Here is a 27,660-nt window from a genome sequence, read left to right on the forward strand (position 1 = left end):
ATATAGCTTCTTAGAAAAGTATGTATTATTTGCAATTTTGAATGAATCTATTTTTATCTTATAGGCTAAGATAAAAATGAAAAGTAATGATAATTCAACACGGGCCTAACTTTAGTTTTAGAAAGCTGGGAAATAAAAATTTCAAGCATTGTGGTATTTGGTTACATGTGGGCACTAATGAATTTTTGTAATTGCTGTAGTAATAGTATTAATAATTAGATAGAAGGGTAGCAGCTTCATTAATTGTGCCAGTTTTGGATTGTCAATCATTCAAATAACACTGACCTTAATTATGTGGATATTTAAAGTATGTTTTTAAACTATCTTGTCATTATAATATGACTACTTATTAACTGTTCATAAACATAGGATACTAAGTTCAGAAGATTGTTTTGCATAGACTGTTGAAGGCTGTGTAGAATACTAAGTTGGAATACTAAATGTATATACAATTGAAATAAAGTGAGGGGAGATTAATTTAACTAGGAATGGTATTTAAAAGCATCCATGGTAGGATTCTTGGCAAAGTATTATATTGAGCTGTTAATAATAAGATCTATTATCTTAGAGACAGGATAAATATGTATGTTATTTGTACAAAGTGGTATTAATATATGTTTGTTTTTGTTAACATTCTTACTGTTAGTTCCCCTCTCTCTCTTATTTTTAGTTATAGCTTAGTAGTTAAGATATTGGGTGACCTGTAACAGCTCAGATTTTAGGAAGAATAAAATGGCATTCCTTGGCCTTGAACTCAGATCACATACTGTAGACTGAATTGTAGCTTTTCTCTCTCAGAAAATGTAAAGGTTTTCTATTGATAAATTGGAATCCTAATCCAAGGTGCAATCTTAGAAGCATTGACTCCTTTAGATTTTGCTAAATGCATTTAGTTTGTTAGTATTTGTTACATCATTGAAAAGTTTCATTTTTATCCAAGTAGTATTTTTTAGAGCCTTTTTAGAAATCTGAAATTTTTACTTAAAAAAAAAAATCTCAAGATACATTAAACCTTACTTGCAGTGATTGAGTACTCAGATCCTTCTGAGGTTCCTACTTCTGATACACTGTGTCTATCCCTAAGGTATAGCTTGTTTTAAAAATGAAATGCAATTTAACATTAACTTTCTAATCTATTTTTGTTTTTGGGATCCTGTACTAATAGCTAGCTATAGGATCAGTATTATCAATAATTTTCAACTCATGTGCCGCAAGAATTTTTAAAACATGCAATACCTGATTTGTCAGGGGCACTGACCTCTTTTCCCTTAGATTGTCAAATAAAAAAATGACAACAGCCAACACAACAATAGCTGTCTGGTGTGAATGAATCAGAATTATACCCTTTTATTTTAAAATCAGATTGGCAAAAAATTTATTTTTGGATGTGCTATAGAATTTTAGTAATTTTTATGTGTGCCATGAGATGAAAGAAGCTGAAAATTCCTGGTATTATAATTACGTGCTCTACACATTCTGTTGTGTCTCAGTTTTGTGTTTTAATGCTTACTATTTTTTGTTTCTGTTGTCTTTTTCCCATGAGGATTAGAAGTTGAAGCACAGGTGCAATAATTTCTCAGAGATTTTTTTAGTATCTATAAATGTGGCTGTTAAATTAAAATTCAAGTCCTCAGTCACACTAGCATCATCTCAAGTGTTCAGTAGTTAGTTACATGTGGCTAGTGGCTACTAGATTGCACAACATGGATATAGGACAATTTCATCATTGTGAAAAATCTGTTGAACAGCACTGCTCTAGAATATGCTAGATGCTAGTCTAGGCTCTGGGAGTACAGAGGTAAACATGACTGGTAAGGTGCTTGCATTCACAATATGGGGTTGGTAGATGGTAAACAAATACATAATGCCAGCTCTAGGAAGAAAGATGAAAGGCAGGGGAGAGAATATGTGCTGGAACAAAGTGAGGGGGACCTATTTAAAATAAGGAGTCAGGAATGACATTTGAATGTCACTGAATGAAGTGAAGGAGAAAGTCTTATGAAGACCTGTTGGAAAAACCTTCTAAGCATATGAACAGCAAGTGCAAAGGTCCTGAAGTGAGAACAGATTTGATGTATTTGAGGAAAGGCAGGAAGGGCTGTGCATGTGAGGTACTGGGAGAATGGTAGAAGATGAGAGAGAAAAAGTGATAGTGACCAGATCAGGTCAGATGTGGTCCATGGTAAGGAGTTTAGATTTTAAACTGATTGTGGTGAGAAGACATTGGAAGGTTTTGAGCAGAGGAGTGGCATGATCTGAATTATGTTTATTTAACTTTAATATGTTGAATTTGCAAATAGAACACTTCTAATGAACTCACATATGCCGACTAGCCAGCTCTAGCAAAATTGTGGGGCTCAAACTCAGACCATTCCATGAAACATCAGTCCTGCTCTACCTATACACCTCTTCCCTTTCTCCATTTCTGTATTATTTTGAAGACTGGTTTATGTTTTATAAGATCACCCTGGCTGCTTTGTAGAGAATTGACTTTTTGGGAGTAAGAGGAAAAGCAGGTGGAGCCATTAGGAAGCTATTGCAGTAATCTAGGTAAGAGATAAAGTGGCTTGGGGTAGAATGGCTAGTGGTTGAAGTGATGAAAAGCATCTGGATTCTGGTGAAGCCAGCAGAAGTGCTGGTGTGGATAGTAAAGGAAAGAGGAGCAAGGATGGTGCTTGTGTTATGGTCCAAAGGACAGTGGCTGCTGGGTGGGGAGGGTGCAGTTGAGAGTTTAGTTTATTTAATATGCCATTAGAAGTCCAAGAGAAGATGTTGGGACTACATTAATAGGTCAGAAAGAAGAGAAGAATCCAGTAAAGGATACTGAGGAGCTGTATGCTCACCAGCTATTTTGGCACCTGAGGTCTGCATCCCAAGAAATCCCTCAATCTCTGGCAAAATGGAATGGTTGGTGCTCTGGAGAGGAGATAATAAGTGTTGTGATCTGGAATTAGTGTTTCCTGTAGGAGATAATGATATATTCACAAGCACTGCTGAAGAATTTTAGTGAAGTGCATTGCTGTATAGAAGAGTTGAATATCTTTAATGGGAAATCATGAAATTGCTGGTATAAATAGAACACTAGGTAGAATACTTTTGTAAATTTTAAAAATATTGCATTAGTGGTTCATGTTCAGGGTTTTCTTCTATCTTTATGCTCTCCCTTTTTCTCCTCTTAAACAGGACATAAAATACAAGTAAAAATAATAATAAAGTGCCAGAAAGATCTGTGGGTGATAATTGGATGCCTTAACAGTTTATTCTGATTTTTAAATTTATTTACTTATTATATTATGAGCAGAAAGTTGGTTATAATAGTGAATTTATAGTTGAATATTGATAGATTGTCAAATTTTTGCTTTAAGTTTTATTGGTTATTTTTTTTAGGTTTTATTCATTGATTTTAGAGAGGAGAGGGAGGGAGGAAGGGAAGGAGGACCAGGAAGCGTCAGCCCACAGTAGTTGCTTCCTGTATGTACCTTGACCAGGCAAGCCCAGGGTTTTGAACTGGCAGCCTCAGCGTTCCAGGTTGACTGTTTATCCACTGCACCACCACAAGTCGGGCTTATTGGTTATTTTAAATTACTGTTTCTAGTAGGTTTTCTAATCTTTGCTTATTTTAATAGGAGTCGTGGCTTCGGAAGAATTATCTTACTGATTTCAAACACCATTTTATGAATCATTTTCCGTATGCCTTAAAAGAAATAACCAAGCACAGAAGGAAAGAGAGAAATAAAAGGTATTGTGATTCTTTGCCACTGTACAGACTTGAAGAGTTGTTTAACCTGAAATTATCAAAAAATAATTAGCCTTAGACTAGAACTTCCTGTAGTGTGAGGTGTTTATATCTAGATTTGTGAAATAAAAATAGCAGAAACTTGGCTGATCTCAAATCAGTCGATTTAAGCCTTAGGACTTCAAGTATTTTTATTTATTTTTTAATCTGTAAAGTGAATGTTTTGTGTTGAATGTCAAGTATCCAATGATATAAATAGGAATTTAATAAAATTTGCTGGGGTGGGTGGTTTCTCTGTGAGAGGCACTATGTAATTATCTCTAATTAAGAGAGTTTCTTAAAAGTCATGTAGTTCTCCTTTCATCTATACATGAGGAAACTGGTAATGAAACTAATGTCAGTATTAGTATGTTATCAATAACAGTAGCCTGAAGGAAAAGTGATAATTGGCAAAAAAATAGTTTATTTTCTAAAATAAATAGAAGGAAAGGGTTATAGATAAGATAAAGTTTTAAAAAATGTATGCCTCAAAACTATTTAAAATGTTTATTTCAAATGAGAGCAGATAAACGTATAAGTGAGTTAATGACATTTGGCAAGCTAGAACACTAAAAGTGCAGGTCACTCAAATAAGCAGACACTTGAAGGGATCTTAAAATCTTTCAAAAACTTCTTAAATTTACCAACGGGAAAAAACTACCTGGAAAGTGTGTGGGTCTCTATGAGCAGGTTTCACAGGATCTGCTCAGAAGTGGTAAGCCCATTGCAGGCAGATGAGCTTTTCATTCATTTATTCTGTATTTATTTTGGTTGCTTACTATGAACAAAGTATCATAATAGAAATTATTAGGTGTCTTAAGGTATGCCTCTTGTTCTCTTAAGTGATTTCATAAAATTGCTTAAATTGGTGAAATCATAAAATTGGTCAAAGAGTATGTCAGTGTCCTGTCAGGAGACAGAAACAACAACAGTGATTTTGACAGAGAATTTGATATTGAAATTGCTGACTAGGTATTAACTGAAAAGACAAAAAGGAGCAGTAAGGTATTATAGAGGTAGCAACTGCAGGAATCAGCTATAACTCTAGGACTGGGAGAATAGAGAAGAGGGGAAGAAGCTTGGAGGAAAGGCTATGTGGAGCCAAAACTCAGACCTCTGGGAAGGGTGATGCTCAACTAGCGTGGTTGTCTCTAAGATCAGAAGAGATCGATGGGGCTGGAGCCCAGAATTTTCCAAGGAGGTTCTGGCTGCCTGCTGCTGGTGATTCTTAGGGCCACAATGATGCTGGTCCTGTGTTAAGAAAATCTGCCAACCAGAATCAACTGGCTACTAGAATGAACTGCAGCTGGGTTTTGGGGTTGCACATTCAGCAAAGGGAAGCAAAAACAGAACTAGGAAGCAAACAGGAAAGAGTGTCCCATCTTTCTCCATAGCTTTTCAGTCTTTTTGTAGTACTCCTTTATTGGCATAGCCTAATAATCCAGCTGTAAAGGAAAAAAATGTGGCTCACAGAGTCCCAACACCAGGTTCACAAAATGGATTATAGAAGGGTGAGTTTGAAGCTGAGAAATAATGGTTCAAAAACTGGCAAGAGGAAAAGTGAATTTACATATGTAAATAATATAAGTGTAATTGGAGCTATACAATTATATTAAAGTAATTGGGCAAGAATATATCTTAGCAGGCAGAAATAGAGCAAAGGATGAGAGATTATTTTACCTGGAGGAGATAACATATGAGAAAGTTACAAGATTAGGTAAGGGAGATCACGGGACAGATCTGGGTTAAATCAGGTTTCTGCTATTCACCAGCCTTGATGCCAAAAGTGATTTCTTGTCTCTGGAGGCCTTGATTCTTTTGGCATTGAAGACTTTTGGTTGGATCAAAACTATGTTTTAGGAAGATTAATTTAGGGCAGCCATTTTTATCTAATGGGACACATAAACTAATTACTAAAATTCTGTAGAACACCAAAAAAAAAAAAAGTTTAATTTTGATTCATTTACACTGGATGGCTATTGTTGTATTGGCTGTTGTCATTTTTTATTTGACAATATAAGGGAAAAGAGGTCAGTACCTGTAGTCAGGTATTGCATGTTTTAAAAATTCTTGTGGCACACTGGTTGAAAAATGTCTGATTTAGGGAGTATCTGGAGTTGGGGGGTAAAGAGAATCAAATAAGGAAATTTCTTTTTGTGTGTGTGTAACAGAGAGAGAGAGGAGGACAGATAGGGACAGACAGGCAGGAAGGGTGAGAGATGAGAAGCATCAGTTCTTTGTCTCAGTTTCTTTGTTGTTCATTGATTGCTTTCTCATATGTGCCTTGACTGGGGGGCTGCAGCAGAGCAAAGTGACTCCTTGCTCAAGCCAGCAACCCAGCACTCAAGCTGGTGAGCCTGTGCTCAAGCTGGATAAGCCTGTGCTGAAGCCAGTGACCTCTGGGTTTTGAACCTGGGTCCTCTGCATCAATGCTGTATCCACTGCGCCACTGCCTGTTCAGGCTAGGGAGATAATTTCTTTCTTTTTTTTCCTTTTTTTTTTTCCCCCTGTATTTTTCTGAAGTTAGAAGTGGGGAGGCAGTCAGACAGATTCCCGCATGTGCCTGATTGGAATCCACCTGGCATGCCCACCAGGGGGTGATGCTCTGCCCATCTGGGGCATCGCTCTGTTGTGGCCAGAGCCATTCTAGCATTAAGGTGGAGGCCACAGAGCCATACTCAGTGCCTGGGCCAACTATATTCTATTGGAGCCTTGGCTGTGGAAGGAGAAGAGAGAGAAAGAGAGAAAGGAGAGGGAGAAGGGTGGAGAAGCAGATAGATGGGCACTTCTCCTGTGTGCCCTGGCCAGAAATCGAACCCGGGATTTCTACACACCAGGCCAACACTCTACCACTGAGCTAACTGGCCAGGGCTAGGGAGATAATTTCTTAAGTAAGGTGTTAGGTTTCCCTCCTTATCCCCACATATAGTTTTCTTAGTAGAGCAAAAGTTTTAAATCCAATCCATTAATAACTTTCAGAAAATCTTGAATTCTTGAATAGAATTGTATGTTTTTCTTTTTTTGGAGGGGGGTTTGATAAGAGATTTCATATATAATTTTCATCAAAATGAAATTAAATCAATGGTTAAGATGTTTGGAATTTAGCAGACCATTAAATAAATATAAGTAAATTATCCAATATTATATGATGTCATTCAATAAATTCAATGTCATTCAATAAATTTATGGACAAGGCATTTACTATACTGTATGCTGAATATTTAGTGGTAAAAGAGATAGGTAGAGAGGTAGGCTCCCAGTTTTCATGGTGTACAGTCTGATGACGGAGACATTTATTTCTGTGATTCTTTAATCATTGACTGACTGTGATACAGTTAATGAAGGAAGGGTTTAGATTAATACAAGAGTATATAATAGGAGCTGGTCCTGATCTTCATGAGGGGGAGAAGAGTCCTATGGAATGCTGCCCTTATGAAGTGATTTGTGCCAAGATAGAAGAGTTGAAAAAGGAGTTAACTTGATAAAAAGAGGCTGAGATGGTGAATTTGTGGAGTTTTTAGCAAAATTAGATTGGCAGTATAACTTATTCTCCATTAGGTTCCTTAGTGGATCATTTTAGGGCTCTTAGGCTGCTCTTTTACTTCATAAGGCACATTGAACACTTAGCAGCCAGCTTGTGGAGGGCAACACAACTTAAAGTTAGGGGAGCCAATAATGATGGAGGCCAGTGGTCCTCACATTTCATGTTTACCCAGTTAATTTTTGACTTGATGTCTTAATTTTTCGTGTAATGTTGAAATACAGAGTCACAAAGGATAGTATTTACTTTTACTGTGGTAAAATATTTGTAACATAGAATTTACCATTTTAACCTTTTTTTTTTTTTTTTTTTTGTATTTTTCTGAAGTTGGAAGCTGGGAGGCAGTCAGACAGACTCCCACATGCGCCCGACCTGGATCCACCCGGCACGCCCACCAGGGGGCGATGCTCTGCCCATCTGGAGCGTCGCTCTGTCGCAACCAGAGCCATTCTAGCGCCTGAGGCAGAGGCCACAGAGCCATCCTCAGCGCCCAGGCCAACTTTGCTCCAATGGAGCCTTGGCTGCGGGAGGGGAAGAGAGAGACAGAGAGGAAGGAGAAGGGGAGGGGTGGAGAAGCAGATGGGCACTTCTCCTATGTGCCCTGTCTGGGAATCGAACCCAGGACTCCTGCACGCCAGTCCGATGCTGTACCACTGAGCCAACCAGCCAGGGCCATTTTAACCATTTTTATTGTACAGTTAAGTGGCATTTAGTACTTTTTGTGCAACCATCACTGCTACGTTTTATTTGTCCTTTTGTGTTTGGTTTAGTTGCACTTAGCATAATATCTTCAAGGTTCATCCTTGTTGTAGTATTTACCAGTATTTCATTCTTTTTTAAAAAAACAGACTTTATTTTTTAGAGTATTTTTAGGTTCATAGTAAAATTGAGCACAATTCCCATGCTCCTGCTCCTACAAATGTACAGCCTCCTTCACTGTCAGCATACCACACCAGAGTTACACAATTTTATATTGACATGCCTTTATCACCCAGAGTCCATAGTTTACATTAGGATACAGTCTTTTATGCATTCTGAGTTTTGACATGTATCTACCATGACAGTATCATACAGGATAGTTTCACTATCCTAAAAATACCCTGTGTTCTGCCTCTCCCCCCTACCCCCCTGATATCTTCATGGCTTGGCTGCTTTTTTTTTTCCTTAAGTATTTCATTGTATGGGTGTCTTGCCATTTATTTATTCACCTACTGAAGGACATCTTGGTTGCTTCCACATTTTCATTTTTAAGGCTCAGTAAAATTCCACGGTGTGCATATACACTACTTTGTTTATCCATTTGTCTGTCAGCAGACATTTAGGTATTTTCTACCTTTTGGCTATTATTAATAATGCTGTTAATGAACATTGGTTTACAAATACCTGTTCGAGTATCTACTTTCAACTCTTTTGTGTGTATCAGGATATAATTTTGGCATTATTGCAGATACTGACATTTCAAAGATTCAGGCTAGTTAAGTGGTCTCTAAGAAAACTTTATTTTTGCACTCATAATTTATTAGTTTATGTGGCGATTATTCTAGTGAGGTAGTTCTAATATGTACTGGGAACAGATATAGCTATGTTTTGCCTTTTGCCTGCAAATCAACTTGTGAGAACAGATGTCTACTGCTGACTAGAGTAGTCTACTAATTGAGAAGATTTTCCATTATGCAGAGAAATTAGTTTCTTTTTTCAGAGGGAATAGAGAGCTTTGATTGATTTAGCTAGTTAAGATTAAGTGGTAGTTGGGTGGTTGGGAATTTATTGCAAAGTTTATTAGAAAAGGCTGGGTTTTTGTTTATGGTAGTGACAGAGGTTTTTTTTTGTTTATTGTTTTACAAAACAAAACTAATTAATAGTTCAGACAGATGTAAATGATGACATTTTAGAAAAATGTACTAACAGATAGATTCTTTTTGGGAATCTGAGGACGGAATAAGCTACAGAGAAGTGAGTACTTAAAGCGGAAATCAAAAGGATGTTTACTTTCATCTAGAGAAGAAATCTGGGCTCTTAAGTCTCCATATAGTTAAATTGAACAGACATATCTGTTAAGGCTAATCATCTGGAACAGCATAAAAGGACCCCTTTGAAGATCCAGAATCTGAAATTTTTATATATATATAAAAATATATATATATATAAAATTTTTTTTTTTTCCTGAAGCTGGAAACGGGGCGAGACAGTCAGACAGACTCCCGCATGCACCCGACCGGGATCCACCCGGCCCACCCACCAGGGGCGAAGCTCTGCCCACCAGAGGGCGATGCTCTGCCCCTCTGGGGCGTCGCCCTGCTGCGACCACTCTAGCGCCTGGGGCAGAGGCCAAGGAGCCATCCCCAGCGCCCGGGCCATCCTTGCTCCAATGGAGCCCCGGCTGCGGAAGGGGAAGAGAGAGACAGAGAGGAAGGGGGGGGGGGGTGGAGAAGCAAATGGGTGCCCCTCCCATGTGCCCTGGCCGGGAATCGAACCCGGGTCCCACGCACGCCAGGCCGATGCTCTATCGCTGAGCCAACCGGCCAGGGCCCAGAATCTGAAATTTTTAAGGACAGGTATCACTTTGGACTTCGGGAGAGTTATTTTTTCTTTTTGGAGAGGAGAGTAGAGATAGGCAGACTCCCACATGCACCCCAACTAGGATCCATCTAGCTACCCCAGTTTGGGCTGATGCTTGAGTACCAAGCCATTTTTAGTGCCTGAGACTGAAGAGTTCAAACCAACCAAGTCCTGGGGCTACACTTGAGCCAGTTGAGCCATTGGCTGCGGGAAGGGGAGAGGGAGGGATGGAGAAGCAGATGGTCATTTTTCCTATGTGCCCTGACTGGGAATTGAACCCAGGATGGCCATATGCTGGACCAACGCTTGATCCACTGAGCCACTAGCCAGGGCTGGCTTTACTCTTAATGCCATTTATTTAAGACAATGGTTCTCAAAGTGTGTTCTGTGACACACACACACATACCACAGGTCTATAAGAGCAGAACTATTTTCACAATTATATTAAGACATTATTTGCCATTTTCATTGTTCTGATATTTGCACTGATGATACAAAAACAATGGTAGTTTTTACCAAACTACAGCTGTCTTGGCATGATTTAAGGCAGTGGCACTAAACAGTACTAGTACACATTGTATTCTTCATCACCATGCACTTACAGATTGAAATAACATGCCAGTTTCACTTTATAATGTCCTTAATAAAGCAGTGAAAATTACTAATTTTATTAAGTCACAAACAACCTTTGAGAACACATTTTTAAAAAAATTCTCTGTGATGAAATGGGAAATGTGCATAAAGTATTTCAGCAGCATATGAAAGAATGATGGTTGTGTCAAGGAAAAACGTTTGTATGATTATTCTACTTATATTTTGCTATGATGGACATGATTTTAACTTGAAAGAAGAGATAACAAACTGGTTAGTCAGACGTGGGTGTTTGGCAGCTATTTTCTCAAAAAAAAAGTGAGCCTATTCCATGAAAGCAGCTGATAGTATTTGTGCCAATGATAAAATTTGAGTGTTCAAGCTAAAATTAATATTTTAAAGAACTTGTAGCTACCACCTGAGTCCTATCCATGTATTTCCTCCCTTTTTGCTTTTCACGTCTTAATGGTAAAATTCCCAATTTTTAGCTGAGCATCTGACTACACGAAAAAGAAACTATTCAATACTATAGATTTCCCAGCTTCTTTTGCAGCTAGGATTGGTCGTGTGGGTAATTTCTATTAAATAAATACCTCAGACTTTTTCCTCCTATATCAGACTTGTAAATTGAGTTGTTGGCCAATTCTACCTTGATTTATACCAGAGACATGTTAAATTCAACATACCAAAGTAGAATTAATTTTCTGGATTTCTGTATCTCCTTTCTGCTATATCATCTCCATTTACCCAGTCACCATTGTAGATAAATCCTTGATTTCTCCAATCCCCACCATCCCAAAATTCACATACAGATATACATTTAAGCAAATTACAAATTCTGCTAATTTTTATTCTTCCTAAATTGTCTCCCCATTTTCTAGTTCATGTCATTGTTGACCCTGGTTCTTGCACTTATCATCTCTTACCTGAATTGCTGCCATAGTCTTATCACTAACTGCTTCTTTATTTATAGTCTTAAGACTCATTTTCCCTATCGATCCACAGAATCATCTACCTCAAATACGTTTTCACATTTCCTGCAGAATTAATTTCAGTGTCCTTAGCTTCCAGCTCTCTGATCCCATTTGACCTTTCCAGGTTTTTTGTCATTTCTTGCCCTACATTTGATGCTCTGATAGCACAAATTTCTTTTATTTTTCTTCCTGTGTGTTTGTGATTCCTCAATACTGTGACCTTCCTTGCTCATGCTTCATGCAGGATTAATGTGTTTTTTTTTAATTGGTTTGAGATATTTTTATTTCATTTATTTGTTTGTCTATTTATTTATTTTTAGGTGAGAGGAGAGGAAGATAGTGAGGCAGACTCCCATGTGATCCCTACCTGGGTTCCACCTGGCAACCTCATCTGGGACCAATGCTCAAGTACTGAGCTTTTTGTAGTGCCTGAGGCTGGTGCTCTCCATCATAGCTATCCTCAGTGCCCAAGGCCACACTCTAACCAATTGAACCACTGGCTGTGGGAGAGGAAGAGCAAGAGAGGGGGGATGAGGAGGAGGGCAGAGAGGCAGATGGTTGCTTCTCCTGTGTGCTCTGATTGGGAATCACATCCGGGATATTCATACACTGGGCCAGTGCTCTTACTAGCCACTGGCCAGGGCTGAGATGTTTTTTTATTTTATCAGCTTTATTATTTCTAAACATGAAACAGGCTCTGCTGTTGAATATGCCATAGTCTGAAATGGGTATTTATAGTCCAAGTTGCAAGTTTTGTTTTTATTAAGGTATTCTAATTGAAATGTCTTTCAATTTTGAAGGAAATGTGTTTTATTTGGCTAGAAAAAACTTGATTTTCATATGTCAGTTATAAAATCAAGTCATTTCAGGATAGTGCTTATCTGGATCAGTGTCTTTATTTCACGCATATGGAAACTGTGGCCAGGATAAATGAATGATTCTTAAGTCATGATTAGTTAGAAGCAGAGTCAAGGTTTTCTGTGACCTCCATCAAATATAAGTATCTGCTTTAAAAAAAAAAAACCCCATTGTGTATTGGACTATGTTTTTAAGTTTTCTTATCTCCAAATACTTCAAGATTACCAAGCAGTGTTATAGAGGCCTTTACTTTTGTGTGAATAAGAACTTGGGTAATGAGCTGAGTATAGTATACAGCAGGGGTCCCCAAACTTTTTACACAGGGGGCCAGTTCACTGTCCCTCAGACTGTTGGAGGGCCAGACTATAAAAAAAACTATGAACAAATCCCTGTGCACAATGCACATTATCTTATTTTAAAGTAAAAAAACAAAACAGGAACAAATACAATATTTAAAATAAAGAACAAGTAAATTTAAATCAACAAACTGACCCGTATTTCAATGGGAACTATGCTCCTCTCACTGACCACCAATGAAAGAGGTGCCCCTTCCGGAAGTGCGGTGGGGGCCGGATAAATGGCCTCAGGGGGCCGCATGCGGCCCGCGGGCCATAGTTTGGGGACCCCTGGTATACAGTCTAATCCATGACTTCGTAACAGTCCTTATTCCATAATGAATGGTTTTACAAACCTGTGTCCTAAACCTTGCCTTCATACCTATCTTCTTGGCAATTTATTCTAGAAGAAAATAATTATTGGCTCGTGGATAGATTGTTTTAAGTATTCTAAAAGTGAAGTAGGCATGATAGGTACCTCACTTTATAGATGTGTGTATCTTTGTTTTTAGCATCAAGCATTGCACGATTCTCTCCAATAATGTAGACCATCTCTTACTGAATTTAACACTGTCTGATATCATGGTCTCCCTGGCAAGTGTCTCAACTTTGCAAAAGGATTCCAATTGGATAGAAATGATAAGAAAATTTGTGACAGAGACCCTTGAAGATGGCTCTAGGCTAAATAGCAAGCAGCTGAACAGATTGCTTGGGGTATCCTGGAGATTAATGCAGATACAATCAAACAGAGGTAGGTGATGCTGCTTTATCTTTATTTAAGACAGGAACTCTTATGCATGCTATTTAGGGTCTAGCTTTAAATTGATAACTTTCAAATGTTCCATGTAGTCAATTTAGTTACATTTGATTATAAAAGGTAGCTAGCATAATTACAAAGGGCTATACTTGAACTCCGAAGTTGTTATGGCTCACAGCATCCCTTTTTCAATGGATATGTCCCTTTCTGAAGCAAACTGATAAGATTTCTAGTAGATTACAGAATTGGTGTAAGAAGAGATAGATATTATTAAGAGGAAATGCTGTCGAACCTAATGAAGTATCCTTTTCTGATCTAGTTGGACTAGATTTTTTTTTTAATTGAGAGGAGGGGAGACAGACTCCCTCAAGCACCCGGACTGGGATCAACCCAGCAACCCACTAGGGGGCAATGCTCTGCCCATCTTAGGCTGCTGTTCTGTTGGCAACTGAGCTATTTTTTTTAGCATCTGAGGCAGAGGCCATGGGGTAGTCATCCTCAGCACCCAGGGCCAAATGGCTTGAACCAATCGAGCCATGGCTGCGGGAGGAGGAGAGAGAAGAAGAGCGGGAGTGGTGGAGAAGCAGATGTTCGCTTCTCCTGTGTGCACTGATGGAGAATCCAACCCAGGACATCCACGTCCTGGGCCAACTTTCTACCACTGAGCCAGTTGGCCAGGGCCAGTTTGACTAGAATTTGAGAGCTTTTTCTTTTATCCTTACAGAAGGAATCCTGCCGGTCACTATGTTTCTTCTAGCTTGAAGTTACGTCACATTAAGACAGTTTTCAGTGTGACTTACTAATTTTCTCATTCAAAAGCAAAGCTTTAGCCTGACCTGTGGTGGCGCAGTGGATAAAGCGTCAACCTGGAACGCTGAGGTCGCCGGTTCAAAACCCTGGGCTTACCTGGTCAAGGCACATATGGGAGTTGATGCTTCCTGCTCCTCCCTCCCCCTTCTCTCTCTCACTCTCTCTCCTCTCTAAAAAATTAATAAAACAAAAGCAAAGCTTTATTCTTTGGTTTCTATCTTATTCACCTTTTTGATATCCTGGTTTTTGTTGTGCCTACTTAGATTTGTTGTCCCTTAGGAAAATTTATAGTATAATCTATGGTTGGTTTGATTTTTATATTAGGCCATTGCTGTAGGATTTTGATGATAGACATCAGTTTGTAGCTAAGAACGGCTTTGTTATAGGAACAAAGAAAATTACCTCTGTACTTTTAGAGGTATTTGGGGGTTGTTGACAAAATATTTTTGATTTATGTGCAATTGTTTTTCTCTGTTTTTAGAGGCTACAGAACCTCTCATCAAGGCAGTTTATACATTGTATCAGCAGAGAGGCCTTATTCTTCCAGTTCGGACTTTGTTACTGAAATTTTTCAGTAAAATCTATCAAAAAGAAGAACTGAGATCTTATAGATTCAGGTAAAGTTTTATTTATTTTGCCTTTTTATTGCCTAGTTATTTTATAATCTATTTAAATAAGATTATATGGTGATTAAATTTTTGGAGGAGTTCACTCTTTATCCTAGATGGTTACATTTAAGAAAAGGTGTAAACCTTTATGAAGGATCATACATAATAGTGCCGGTCATCTTTATACACATAACTGAGCAGATAAAAGCCTCTTTAAGCATATATTTCCACTTATCTACTTACAGCTAAAGGATAGTTGTAACAACCTAGAACAGCCTCAGCCTTTTCTTTTGCTTCCCATAAAAATCGTGGAGATTGAACCACTAGTGCTTACTGACATTTGGGCATATGTAAGAATGAAGGCAATAGAAATGAGAGTTTCTGGCTTAGTTTGGTGGTGCTATCAGTGAGACAGACAACACAAAAGAACTAAGGAATTAATTTTTTGATGTGAAGAGTTTGAAGTTTATTTGGGATAGTCAAGAAGAGATAGCTGAAAGAGATTTTGGATTCCTTGGCATATGTAGGGAGTTGTTGGAATATATATTGCTCACAAAAATTAGGGAATATTTCAAAATGAATATGAAGTGATAAAATATCCCCTAATTTTTGTTAGCAGAATTAGAGGATATTTCAAAATGAATATGAAGCGATACAATATCCTCTAGTATTTGTGAGCAGTGTATTTAAGTCTTTTACTATAAACCAGATGCTTTTCATAATTTTTCTGAATAATTCTAATAGTATTGTGATGAAGGGGATAAGTACTGTTACTCCCATTTTACCAAAGGAAACAAGCTTAGGTTAAATAAGTTGGTAGGTGTCATCCAACTAATGAGTAATGGAAGTAGCTGAAATTTTAAATTCAGATCTGTGGTGACAATGGTCGTGCCTAAATCACTAATTTCTTGGGGGACAGTAAAAGTGATTGCTGTTGTCTGAGCTTGGAGACATTGGAGCTTTAGTAGGTATTCTAAAGAACTGAAATAACACAAGTTCACAGCAGTTTAGTGTGGGGGCACCCTACAATGAACGCATCAGTAAGTTAATACATATAGTGTAATAATTAATAGTGATTAGGATAAATAGAACATGAAGAGTTAAGCAGTGTCTGCCTCTTAGGATAAAAATATAACTTAGTGCCCCAAACTTAGTAGGTAAAACCTAGAAAAATGCTACAACTAAATAAATGCTGCTGGCACTCTTATTGGCTCTCAGATGTTTAAATGGGTAAATATGTTACTGGTAGATGATTTGTCACTTTATGAAGTATTTCCACTGAAAATTTTTTTTGTTTAAATTTGTTTCTTGTCTGTCGAATTATACTTTATTTTGTTCTTTGGCTTTTCTTAGATATCGTAGTAAAGTGTTATCCCGTTGGCTGGCTGGTTTACCATTGCAACTTGCTCATCTTGGTTCCCGAAACCCTGAACTCTCAACACAGCTTATTGATATCATCCAAACTGCTGCAGCACGAGCAAATAAAGAATTACTAAAAAGTTTACAAGCTACTGCTCTTCGAATCTATGGTAAGAGTTTGCTTAACTGTAATAGGTAATCATTGGTATACCTTGATTTAGAAAAGATGTTTCTATGCCTGACCAGTGGCAGCGCAGTGGATAAAGCATTGACCTGAAATGCTGAGATTGCCGGTTCGGCACCCCAGGCTTGCCCTGTCAAGGCACATACAAGAAGCAACTACTATGTATGGGTTGAGGCTTCCTGTTCCTCCCTCCTTCTCTCTCTCTCTTTCTTCTCTCTAAAATCAAATAAATTTTAAAAAAGAGAAAAGATGTTTCTAAGGGAAGCTCATTAGGTTTGCCTGTCTTTAAATTGTCATAAATCAATTATGCCATGATAAAATTACCATAACAAAATCACCCATCAAATAGTAAATTCATTTTCAATAGTATGTATTCTTTATTAGTTTCAGAAGGTTAACGGTTATAGGTGCTTCTTGCATTCTTAAATTGACTATTAAACTACCTGTTATTCTCAAATTCAAAACTGATCAGGTATTTTTTAAATTCCTTTGAAGCTTTGCTGGGAAATGATAGTACTTCTTTAATCATAATGGATATCTTGTATGACTTCCATATTTTAATACTTCTTCATCCCTGAAACTACTTCATATTTTAGGCAAAAATATCAAAAGCATTCTGTGATATATATATATGATATATATATATATGATATATATATATAGTTTGCATTTATATATATAGTTTTTATATCATATATATATATATATAGTTTACATTTATTATTAAGATATAATTTATGCCTGACCAAGCAGTGGCGCTGTGTTTAGAGTGTCATACTGGGACACCGAGAACCCAGGTTTGAAACTCCGAGGTTGCTGGCTTGAGCATGTGGTCACAGACATGACCCCATGTTCGCTGGCTTGAGCCCAGGGTTGCTGGCTTAAGCAAGTGGTCACTCGCTCTGCTGCAGCCCCCCCCCCCCCACAGTCCAGGCACATATGAGAAAGCAGTTGATGAGCAACTAAGGAGCCGTAACGAAGAATTGATGCTTCTTATCTCTCTCCCTTCCTGACTGTCTGTCCCTATCTGTCCCTCTCTCTGTCTCTGTCACACACAAAAAAAGACAATTCACATTACCATAAAATTTGCCATTTTATAATGTACAATTCAGTGACTTTTTAAAACCCATTCCCAAGGTTTTGCAATCATATCACTATCTAATTCCAGAATATTTTTATTACCCCCCAAACAAACTACCCATTGATAGGCCCTCCCCATTCTCGCTTTTCCCAGCTGCAGGCAGTGACTCATCTGTATTCTGTCTCTGGATTTGCCTATTCTGGACATTTCTTTCTTTTTTATTTTTTAAAGTGAGTGGAGGGGAGATAGACTTCTGCATGCACCCTGACCAGGATTCACCCAGCAACCCCTGGTAGGTGATGTTCGAATCAATCCAGCTATTTTTAGCACCTGAGTCTGACGTGCTTGGAACAGCTGAACTATCCTCAGCACCCAGGATCGATGCTCAAACCAATCAAGCCACTGGCTGCAGAAGGGGAAAATGGAGGGGAGGGGAAGGGAAGCAGATGGTTGCTTCTCATGTGTGCCCTGACTGGGAGTCAAACCCGGGACATCCATACACTGGGCTGATGCTCTGCCACTGAGCCAACCAGCCAGGGCTGTGAGCATTTCTTATGAATGGAATTGTGCAAGATGGGGCCTTTTGAGTCTGGCTTCTTTCACTTGGAGTTTTTTTCAGGATTCATCCATATTGAAGCATATATCAGTATTTGATTTCTCCTTTATTGCTGAGTAGTATTTCATTTAATGTATATACCACTTATATTTGTCCATTTGTTAAGTGATAGACCTTTGGTTTGTTTCCACTTTTTTTTTTTTTTTTTTTTTTTTGCATTTTTCTGAAGCTGGAAACAAGGAGAGACAGTCAGACAGACTCCCGCATGCGCCCGACCGGGATCCACCCGGCACGCCCACCAGGGGGTGACGCTCTGCCCACCAGGGGGCGATGCTCTGCCCATCCTGGGCATCGCCATGTTGCGACCCTCCTGGGTGTCGCCATGTTGCGACCAGAGCCACTCTAGCGCCTGGGGCAGAGGCCACAGAGCCATCCCCAGCGCCCGGGCCATCTCTGCTCCAATGGAGCCTTGGCTGCGGGAGGGGAAGAGAGAGACAGAGAGGAAGGTGCGGCGGAGGGGTGGAGAAGCAAATGGGCGCTTCTCCTATGTGCCCTGGCCGGGAATCGAACCCGGGTCCTCCGCACGCTAGGCCGACGCTCTACCGCTGAGCCAACCGGCCAGGGCTGTTTCCACTTTTTATTGGGTGTATTTTAAAATTTGTTATTAGTATTGCTTGCATGTAGGGGGGTATGTGTATATGTATGTGTACATATATAAACAGGGCATATTGTTTTAGATTAGGTTGGTATTGTAATCGTCTTTGTTTAGCAAAAGTGCTAGTTTTTTGTTTGTTTTGCTTGTGTCCAATCTCTACCCTCATGAAAGTTCTTATTTCAAACAAGACAACTTCGATATTATGAAATTATAAGTGTCAAATAAATCTATTTTTACATAAATAAGGGTTACATTCAATGTTTTACTTTAGAAAATAGCTTAAGCCATACACATATGCTTTATGATAAAACTTCATGTAATTGATACATTGGAATTCAGTATAACACAATAAAAATAATCAGTCTGCATATTAATTTAATCTCTGCTTTGTAAATCTTTTATAGTTGAATTTAATATGTCCATCTACCCCACTAGATCCACAAGAAGGCACTATGGTGGTTCTCCCAGCAGAGTCTCAGCAGTGTTTGGTCCAGCTTATATATTTTCTACCCAGTCTACCTGTTGATTTGCTTTCTCGGTTAAGTCGTTGCTGTATTATGGGAAGACTCAGCTCAAGTTTGGCTGCCATGCTCATCGGGATACTGCATATGAGGTAGCATGCTCAAGTGAGCTGTATTTTAAGTGTATAATCCTTTCCCTCTATCCTTGCAACTTGTGAATCATGATAGGCTTTTAAAATCACACCTTACTACTACCTTCATTTGCTCTTAATGCAACAATGAAAACTATATTTAGAGTAAGTGGAATAAAACTTTTCAAGTTATTTTTTAGTCATTTCTCTAGATAGATTGGAATAAGGGTTGCAGTTATCAAAAGCATGTAGTAAGGGTTCAATGGCAGGTGAGAGTTTTGTGCTTCAAATCTTTGTTAGTATGGACTTGTGATACAGACCTTCTTTTCAGGGATCTCATACTTGAACGTAGCCAGTGAGATAAGTAAGTATGTGGACTCAGACAAGGAATCATTTGAAATCTGGTGTGTGTGTTTTAAATATAAAATTTACCAGTTTTAAGTATACAGTTTCAACTGTACAGTGGCATAAGTACATTCAGATTATTGTGTGACCAGCACCACTGTCTGTCTCCAGAACTTTTTTATCATCCTAAACTGAAACTTTACCAATTATATAACTTCTCATTCACCCTGTCCTTTCCTGCCACTGGTACCACTATTCTGTGTTCATGATTTTGATTATTCTGGTACCTCATAAGTTGAATCATACAATATTTGTCCTTTTGTGTCTTGCATATTTCATTCAGCATAACTCTTCAAGTATTATCCATGTTGTAGCATGTGTCAGAATTTGCTTCCTTTTTAAGTCTGAATGACATACATCATTGTATGTATATACCACATCTCTTGATTTCTTGGTAGACACTTGATTGTTTCCACCTTTTAGCCATTGTGAATAATGCTACAAATATTGGTGTATAGATAACTGTTTTAGTCTTTGTTTTTAATTCTTTTGGCTGTGTACCCACAAGTAGAATTGCCGGATCATATGGTAATTGTTTAATTTTTCAAGAAACTGCTGTGTTATTTTCCACAGTGCCTTTTCCAGTTTTCTCTGAAAGATTTTATACCTATTGTTTCATATTGTGCATGTTCCAAAAAATCTTTAAATGCCTGTTTGTATCATCATCACGCACAGTATTTTAGTATTCAAAAATATTTGTTACTGGTTGTGACTCATGGTCAGAGTCAGATATGGTTTTAGGCAGAATTGACATTTAGGCTGTAACTGTAAAATTTAAAGATGAGCTTCCTTATGGCTTCTTGTACAGATTCCTTATCCTAGTTAAATAGGAGTAGCTCACTTCATTAGTAAACTATTTATCTTTGTTTGCCGGTCTTTTCATACCAGTTTAGAACATATATTTGAAACCAGTCACCCAAAGTATGCTGTATAACTGATAACCTTTCCTTTTAGCAGAAGAGAACTATTTGCAGTGTGTTTTTATATGTAAAAATTCAAGGTTTATTTCTTTGTGCATGTGCAATAGAGAGAGACTTGGTCTTATTTTTAAGTATTTTAAACATTTTTTAGTTTCCCAAGTGTTTCTTTTTTAGAAATTAAAAACCTGCTCTTTGTCTAGTGTAAGCAATTATTTTATGCTAGGCCTTTGAAAAAAATTATTTTTCTCCTTTAAGTGATTCTGTGTTTATTAACTTCCAGTAGAGGGCACTCTCTTCCTTTGATATAACTAACGGAGGGTCTGTTTTAACATTCAGTTAAAATCACCTTTTGAACACTTACGTTTGAAAGTGGTTCTCTTTGGAAGGGGTATTTTTATAAACATCAATTATGCTTAATTTTGTCAAGGATGTTTTCAAGTCTTTTCTTTTTGTGGAGATTTGTGGTAACTTGAAAAACATTAATTTACAGATAACGATAATAGGGGTTCATAATTAAATTAAAAGTTGATTGTCTTTGTAGTTAAAAGTCCATGCTTTTTAGCATTTGCAGAGTGTCACTTCTCTCTCTGTACATGTATGGTTTCCAAACTCCTCTCTTTTAAAAAATAATACAAAATTAGGACTTTTCAACTTTATCAAGCCAATGGCATTATTGCGTCGCTTTCCCTAGATTTAGATTTCTTTTTTTTTTTTTTAAGCGAGAGAGACACAGGGGGGACAGACAGGAAGGGAGAGAGATGAGAAGCATCAATTTTTTTTTTTTTTTTTTTTTTGTGTATTTTTCTGAAGCTGGAAACGGGGAGAGACAGTCAGACTCCCGCATGCGCCCAACCAGGATCCACCCGGCACGCCCACCAGGGGGCGATGGTCTGCCCCTCCAGGGCGTCGCTCTGTTGCTACCAGAACCACTCTAGCGCCTGGGGCAGAGGCCAAGGAGCCATCCCCAGCGCCCGGGCCATCTTTGCTCCAATGGAGCCTCGCTGTGGGAGGGGAAGAGAGAGACAGAGAGGAAGGAGGGGGAGGGGTGGAGAGGCAGATAGGCGCCTCTCCTGTGTGCCCTGGCCGGGAATTGAACCCGGGACTTCTACACGCCAGGCCGATGCTCTACCACTGAGCCAACCGGCCAGGGCAAGAAGCATCAATTCTTTATTGCGTCACCTTAGTTGTTCATTGATTGCTTTCTCATATGTGCCTTGACTAGGGGGCTCCAGCTGAGCCAGTGACCCCTTGCTGAAGTCAGCGACCATGGGCTCCTGTCTATAATCCCACGCTCAAGTCAGGAACCTTGGGGTTTGAAACCTGGGTCCTCAGCATCCCAGGCCAACACTTTATCCACTGCGCCAGATTTAGGATTTAAGAATAATGTTTAGTTTCTTTTATTTATTATTCATTGATTTGGGGGGGGGGGTGGACATAGATCTGTTCCTAAATGTGCCCTGACCAGGAATTGAACTGGTAACTTCTGTGCTTCAGGTTGATGCTCCAACCAACTGAGCTATCCAGCCAGCGCTAATGTTTAGTTCCCTTCAAATAACATCAATATGATGAGGTTATTTCATATCTTTGGTTTTCTCTTCAAAATATCCCCACCTCTTCTTGATCATGATTATAAACTAGCTTTTTTCTCTTTCACTTGTACTATTATAATAGTCTTGCTTTTCAATCCCACCTATTTTGTTCAATGTTGCCAGATTAAATTTCCTGAAATATTTCTTTAGTAATTTTTGATTTTGTTTGCTACATTAAAAACTGTATATAGAGTTGCTGTACCTACCTTTTTCCCCACCCATTTAGAATTTTTTAGAGTTCAGTTTTTTCCTCAGACCATTATACTTGTGTTGTTCCAGTGGCCTTTGCTCAGTCCTATCTTCTCTGCCCCTAGTTTTTTTTTTTTATAGCTGGATTGGGAACATAATATATAAATGTTAAAAGTCTGTAAGAGAAACGAGAAATTCTTTGGCAAAGGAGTTTGGCTTGTGTAAAACCAGGAGCCACCATCATGGCCATTCACATGCAGGTTTGCATTGGATTCGGACAGTCGGTAAAGAACGGAGCCAAAAGCTGATGGGCCATAGTCTTGAATCCTAGCTTGCACTCGACGGGCAAGCAAAAACACTCACTGGGCTCCAAAACCCACTCACATTCAGTGCTCACGAAGCTACTGACTTATCCGAGTTTCCTAGAATCAAAGGTTTCTAGCTCACCAGACTTATTCACCTCTGTTCCCCATCTCCTTCCTTCTCCAGCGTCAAACTGCACAAACTGGCCTCTCACTCAACACTCCGCCATCTTGGCTGCTTCTCCTGGCCACATGGCTTCTTTTTGCTCTCTGCTCTCCTTTCTGCTCTCTCCTCTAATGATATAATCTCAGGAACCAAGAGGGCAAACTCCTGTTCTGCCCCCACTTTATATTGTAGCTTCACAACCTCTAATCCAATATACAAAATAGGGAAGTCTCTAATACAAAGTCACTTCTCTGAGGCATGATTGGATTGTACACATCAAAAAGGGTGGGAAAGGCTTAATCCCAAAACTAAGCCCCAGGCTACAAGGATTCTCAACACACATTAATATCACCTGGGCAATGGCCTCACATGGGCAGCGCCATCTTTAACAAAGTGAGCATAATACATTTTATCTGCCCAACAGCTTGGTTTTAAGTAAGGTGAATATATGAGCTGGTCTTCAAGGAGCAGTTCCCGTTTACTTGTGTCCCAGCATAATAATACTCCGAAATGTTCCGTTTTGGACAGTATATCTGGGCATCGTAGTTTTAAGGACAGTGTGATCTATACTGTCTTTTGTCCAAAATAGATGCCTAAATGGATTTGTACCCTTTTTAGCCACTAGATGGCACAGTTGATTCCTACTTTCAATGGGTTAAATACAGTTAACAGTAAAAATATTAAGCACTTCTAAGTTGAATTAGACTTTCCTAATTTTGTCTGACATTTATTCAGATATCTGTGATGAAATTTTTAGTCTTAGCTTATTGGATCTGATCATTCTCAGCCTTTTGCTATCTTCCTGGTTGACATATGCTCTCTTCCTTTTCAGCCTTATCTTAAAGGGAATTTTTAGTCACTGAAAACTGAACTCATAGCAGAAACCAGATAATCATTGTTTAATGAGAAACTGATTTACATTTGGCTGTTCCCTTGAGTCCCCTTCCATTACTTTAGCTGCACTATTGTTATGTTACGTAGACTTAGTTAAAGCTTTGCAAAGTGTAGGAACACATAGTTATCTTAAAGTGGCTTTAAGTAGAAGTATTCTTTGCCTGATTAAGGTATTTTGGCTTAGGTAGGAAACTGGAGCTTGTTTAAGCCAAATAAGACTTCATAAAAGTCAAGTAGTAAGTATATGGCAACTGAAACTACTAAAAAGCAAAACTTAATCTTGGCTCCTTAGAACATGATTTTCAAATGGTGTGGAAATTTTCTAAATTAACCATATACTGTGTGGACCAGTTATACTTTTTAATGAAATTAACATAAATATAAATATGTTAGAAGTTACAATTTCTGTATCATGGTAGATGAGCCCTTATATATAAATTAATACATACTAGAGGTTTCGTTAAAGTTGTTCAGACTTGTTTTTAATAAAGAGAAATGGTTATATATTGTGTTATTATTCTTGAGTGTTCAAATTGGTCACTTTTCGTAATAGTTCTCCTATGGTTTATTTTAGATCATCGTTTTCTGGATGGAAGTATTCAGTTAAAGACTCTTTGATAAGTGATGTGGATTATTTGAGCTTCTTATTCTCAACACTTACAGGTAACCACATTCACCTGTTAAGGAAAGGAAAAAATTGATAAAGATTATCCTAAAATTTACTGTCTTATATGGTTGGTTCTAAGTTTTAAGGAAGATAAATAAACTATCTTAGAATGATTTTTATCAATTAATAAGTAGAAATCTTTGAGGGAATTGCGTTTTCTTTTTCTTTTCTTTTTTTTTCAGGTGAGAGGAGGGGAAATAGGCAGATTCCTGTATGTGTCCCAATTGGGATCCACCCGGCAACTCCGTCTAGGGCCAATGCTTGAGTACCGAGCTATTTTTAGCACCTGAGGCTGATGCGCTCCAATGGAGCTATCCATTGAGTTTGAAATATTAGTACCTAACATTGTCAGGCTCTTGAGGCAGGGAGATGCATGATCCATCTTTCATAGTACAACTACCAAAATCCTGGGATTACTTAAATGTCATCATTGTATTTTTCACTTTGTTCTTAGTCTTATTTCTCAACTTCATTGTTATTTTTGTTTTCAGTGAACTGACATACCTGACTTTTATTCATATAGCCAGAGAAAGCCCAGTTGGCATACTTTTAGAAATTGATGCATAGAATATTCATTCAAAACATGTTTAAAATGTTTAACTTGATAGGAAGAGTTTCAAATATAGATTAGTCTTTGTTCTACATTCCATTTTCCCTTAAAGCAAATTTAGTAAAATGAATCTAGAAGTGTTGTAAATTGGATTGTTTAAATGATTGTAGTTGTTCATTATTTCAGTTTTATACTTGGATGAGTTTTATACTTGGATGATTTCAGTTTTATACTTGGATGATGAAGATGAGATTCTTTGAAATTTTTTGAAGACTTGGTAATTAGAAGACTTATATATAATTGATATGTTAAGACTCCAAAGAGAATTTGACAGGTTTTTATAGGTGAATCTAGCAAAATAAATTTTATATAAAAGATAAATGTAGACTCCTACATGTTTGTTTGATAGTTTTGTATGTACACATTTGAGATGGGGTGGGGGCTTTTTTGTTTTAGTAGTACCTTTTGAAAGATTAGTGGTTTTAGAAAACTCATTAGGAGTCAGTAGTGTGATGTGGATCAAACTAGATGATGCCTCTTTAGGCTATGTTCATGAAAGTAGAGTGATCTGAACATCAAAGCAGAAAGCCACGGTCTTACTGACTACATTGCTGGTATTCTGATCATTCTGAGAGCTATTGTTCAGGAGGGACTTTGGCAAATGGTTTCTGTAGGACAGGCCAAGTGTAATAGAGGTGGTAAGAGAATCAGTAGTTTGAAAGGGTTATTATGTACAAGAATACAGTTTGGTATATGTGTGGAGTATATTTTACTTGTTCATTTGATTTTTTAAACCTATCATTTGGAAAGGTTATACCTTTTACCTTTTATAGCCCTCTGTATGAGGGGTAAACCTGTTTTTTGCTTTATTATAGTTTAGATCAGAGCACACGTGCTTTTATCTATAATTACTGTCTCTATTAATAGCTACTCATTTTTTAAAACACTACATGAAATGCAGAAATTCAGAGAAACAAGGTAGCTTAGAGAAGAATTTAACTTAGAGGTACATGTTATCTCTTTTTTTAAATAAATAACAAAGAATGTCACTTGCTTTGTGATTTATTTTTTAATTTGACTTTTTTTGTACCCAAATTAGGGTTTTCAAAAGAGGAGTTGACTTGGCTTCAGAGCCTTCGAGGTGTTCCTCATGTCATCCAGACACAGCTTTCCCCTGTGTTGCTTTATCTCACAGACCTGGATCAGTTTTTACACCATTGGGATGTAACAGAGGTAATAGTGCATTTAAAAAGAAATTCCTGGCTATTAAAATTAAGTTCATCAACCACCAATGGTTAGAATATATTAGGATTGCCTTGTATGAGATATTCTTAGAGATGATACAAAGTCGTTTATAAAACATGATCCATGTTCTGAAAGTGTTAATGATCTTGGCTAGGAGATAAATGTTTCTAAACACATGTCTCTCTCCATATGCTTTTCATTATAAATAATGCCACTAGAATAAAAGTATCAATTGAATGATAGAGATGATTTTATTTTCTTTTATGAAGCACAGGACAGATAAGATAGATACATCTAGGAAAGGAGGAAAGGCTTCTTGGAAGAGGAGGAATTTGACTTAGGTATTGAGGGATGAATAAGACTTCAGTAGGGTTTGGTGGCCTTAAAGGTAGCCTTTTTTAAACAAAAGGATTATTGAGCAATTCCTTTGGTTTTGAGGTAACATAGTTTATTAAAGTTAAATTTAAAACTCTTAATTTTTCCTCAAACTTTAAAAGTTCAATTTATAAATCTTACTTTCTAGATACAGTAAAATTAAGCAGTCATTTAAAAAAGAACTGATTATATTTTACTTCTTTTACAAATAGGTAAAGTTTTCTGTTTAAATAACTTTTTTTTCCTTTAAGTGAAAAGCAGGAGGTAGAGAGACAGATTGCCGCATATGCCCCGATGGGGATCACCCAACAAGCCTACTGGGTGATGCTCTGCCCGTTTGGGGATGTTGCTCCATTGCTTGGCAACCGAGCTATTTTAGTGCCTGAGGCGAGGCCATGGAGCCATCCTCAAGACCTGGGGTCAGTTTGCTTCAACTGAGCTATGGCAGTGGGGAAAAAGCAGATGGTAACCTCTCCTGTGTGCCCTGACCAGGGATAACTTTTGTTATAGTTACTATCTGTCAAGTAGTTCAGTTTTCTGACAAACCTTCACAAATGTTAAAGTGAATCTTAAACATCTAATAAGTTAAATTAGATATGGTTAACCTTTTTTATTTTTAGTTTTTCTGAAAGAGGGAAATGGATAAGCATCAACTTATAGTTGTATCACTTTAGTTGTTTATTTGTTTTTATTTTTTATAGAGACAGAGAGAGAGTCAGAGAGAGGGATAGACAGGAACAGACAGACAGGAACGGAGCAATGAGAAGCATTAATCATTAGTTTTCCGTTGTGCATTGCAACACCTTAGTTGTTCATTGATTGCTTTCTCATATGTACCTTGACCGCAGGCCGTCAGCAGACAGAGTAACCCCTTGCTCAAGCCAGCGACCTTGGGTCCAAGCTGGTGAGCTTTTGCTTAAACCAGATGAGCCTGTACTCAAGCTGGCACCCTCGGGGTCTCGAACCTGGGCCCTTGGCATCCCAGTCCGACGCTCTATCCACTGCGCCACCGCCTGGTCAGGCTCATTTTAGTTGTTTATTGATTGATTCTCATATGTGCCTTTATGTGGGGGGGCTCAAGCCAGCAACCTTGGGATCATGTTGATCATCCCATATTCAAGCC

At 38.1% G+C, this 27,660-nt stretch overlaps 1 protein-coding gene across 2 annotated transcripts in view; it reads left to right on the forward strand.

Moving 5' to 3' along the window:
• Window positions 1-27,660, forward strand: part of TEX10 (testis expressed 10) — a 53,962-nt gene that overhangs the window by 8,602 nt on the left and 17,700 nt on the right. For both annotated transcript variants that reach the window (XM_066256648.1, XM_066256647.1), the window contains exons 5-11: window positions 3,627-3,739; window positions 13,146-13,384; window positions 14,682-14,817; window positions 16,162-16,337; window positions 19,079-19,256; window positions 24,275-24,363; window positions 26,017-26,150. In XM_066256648.1, coding sequence (XP_066112745.1) covers window positions 3,627-3,739; window positions 13,146-13,384; window positions 14,682-14,817; window positions 16,162-16,337; window positions 19,079-19,256; window positions 24,275-24,363; window positions 26,017-26,150 — 1,065 coding nt within the window. The remainder of the gene's footprint in view (window positions 1-3,626; window positions 3,740-13,145; window positions 13,385-14,681; window positions 14,818-16,161; window positions 16,338-19,078; window positions 19,257-24,274; window positions 24,364-26,016; window positions 26,151-27,660) is intronic.

The sequence above is a fragment of the Saccopteryx bilineata genome, chromosome 2 (genome assembly GCF_036850765.1).
Source record: "Saccopteryx bilineata isolate mSacBil1 chromosome 2, mSacBil1_pri_phased_curated, whole genome shotgun sequence".
Taxonomy (NCBI): domain Eukaryota; kingdom Metazoa; phylum Chordata; class Mammalia; order Chiroptera; family Emballonuridae; genus Saccopteryx; species Saccopteryx bilineata.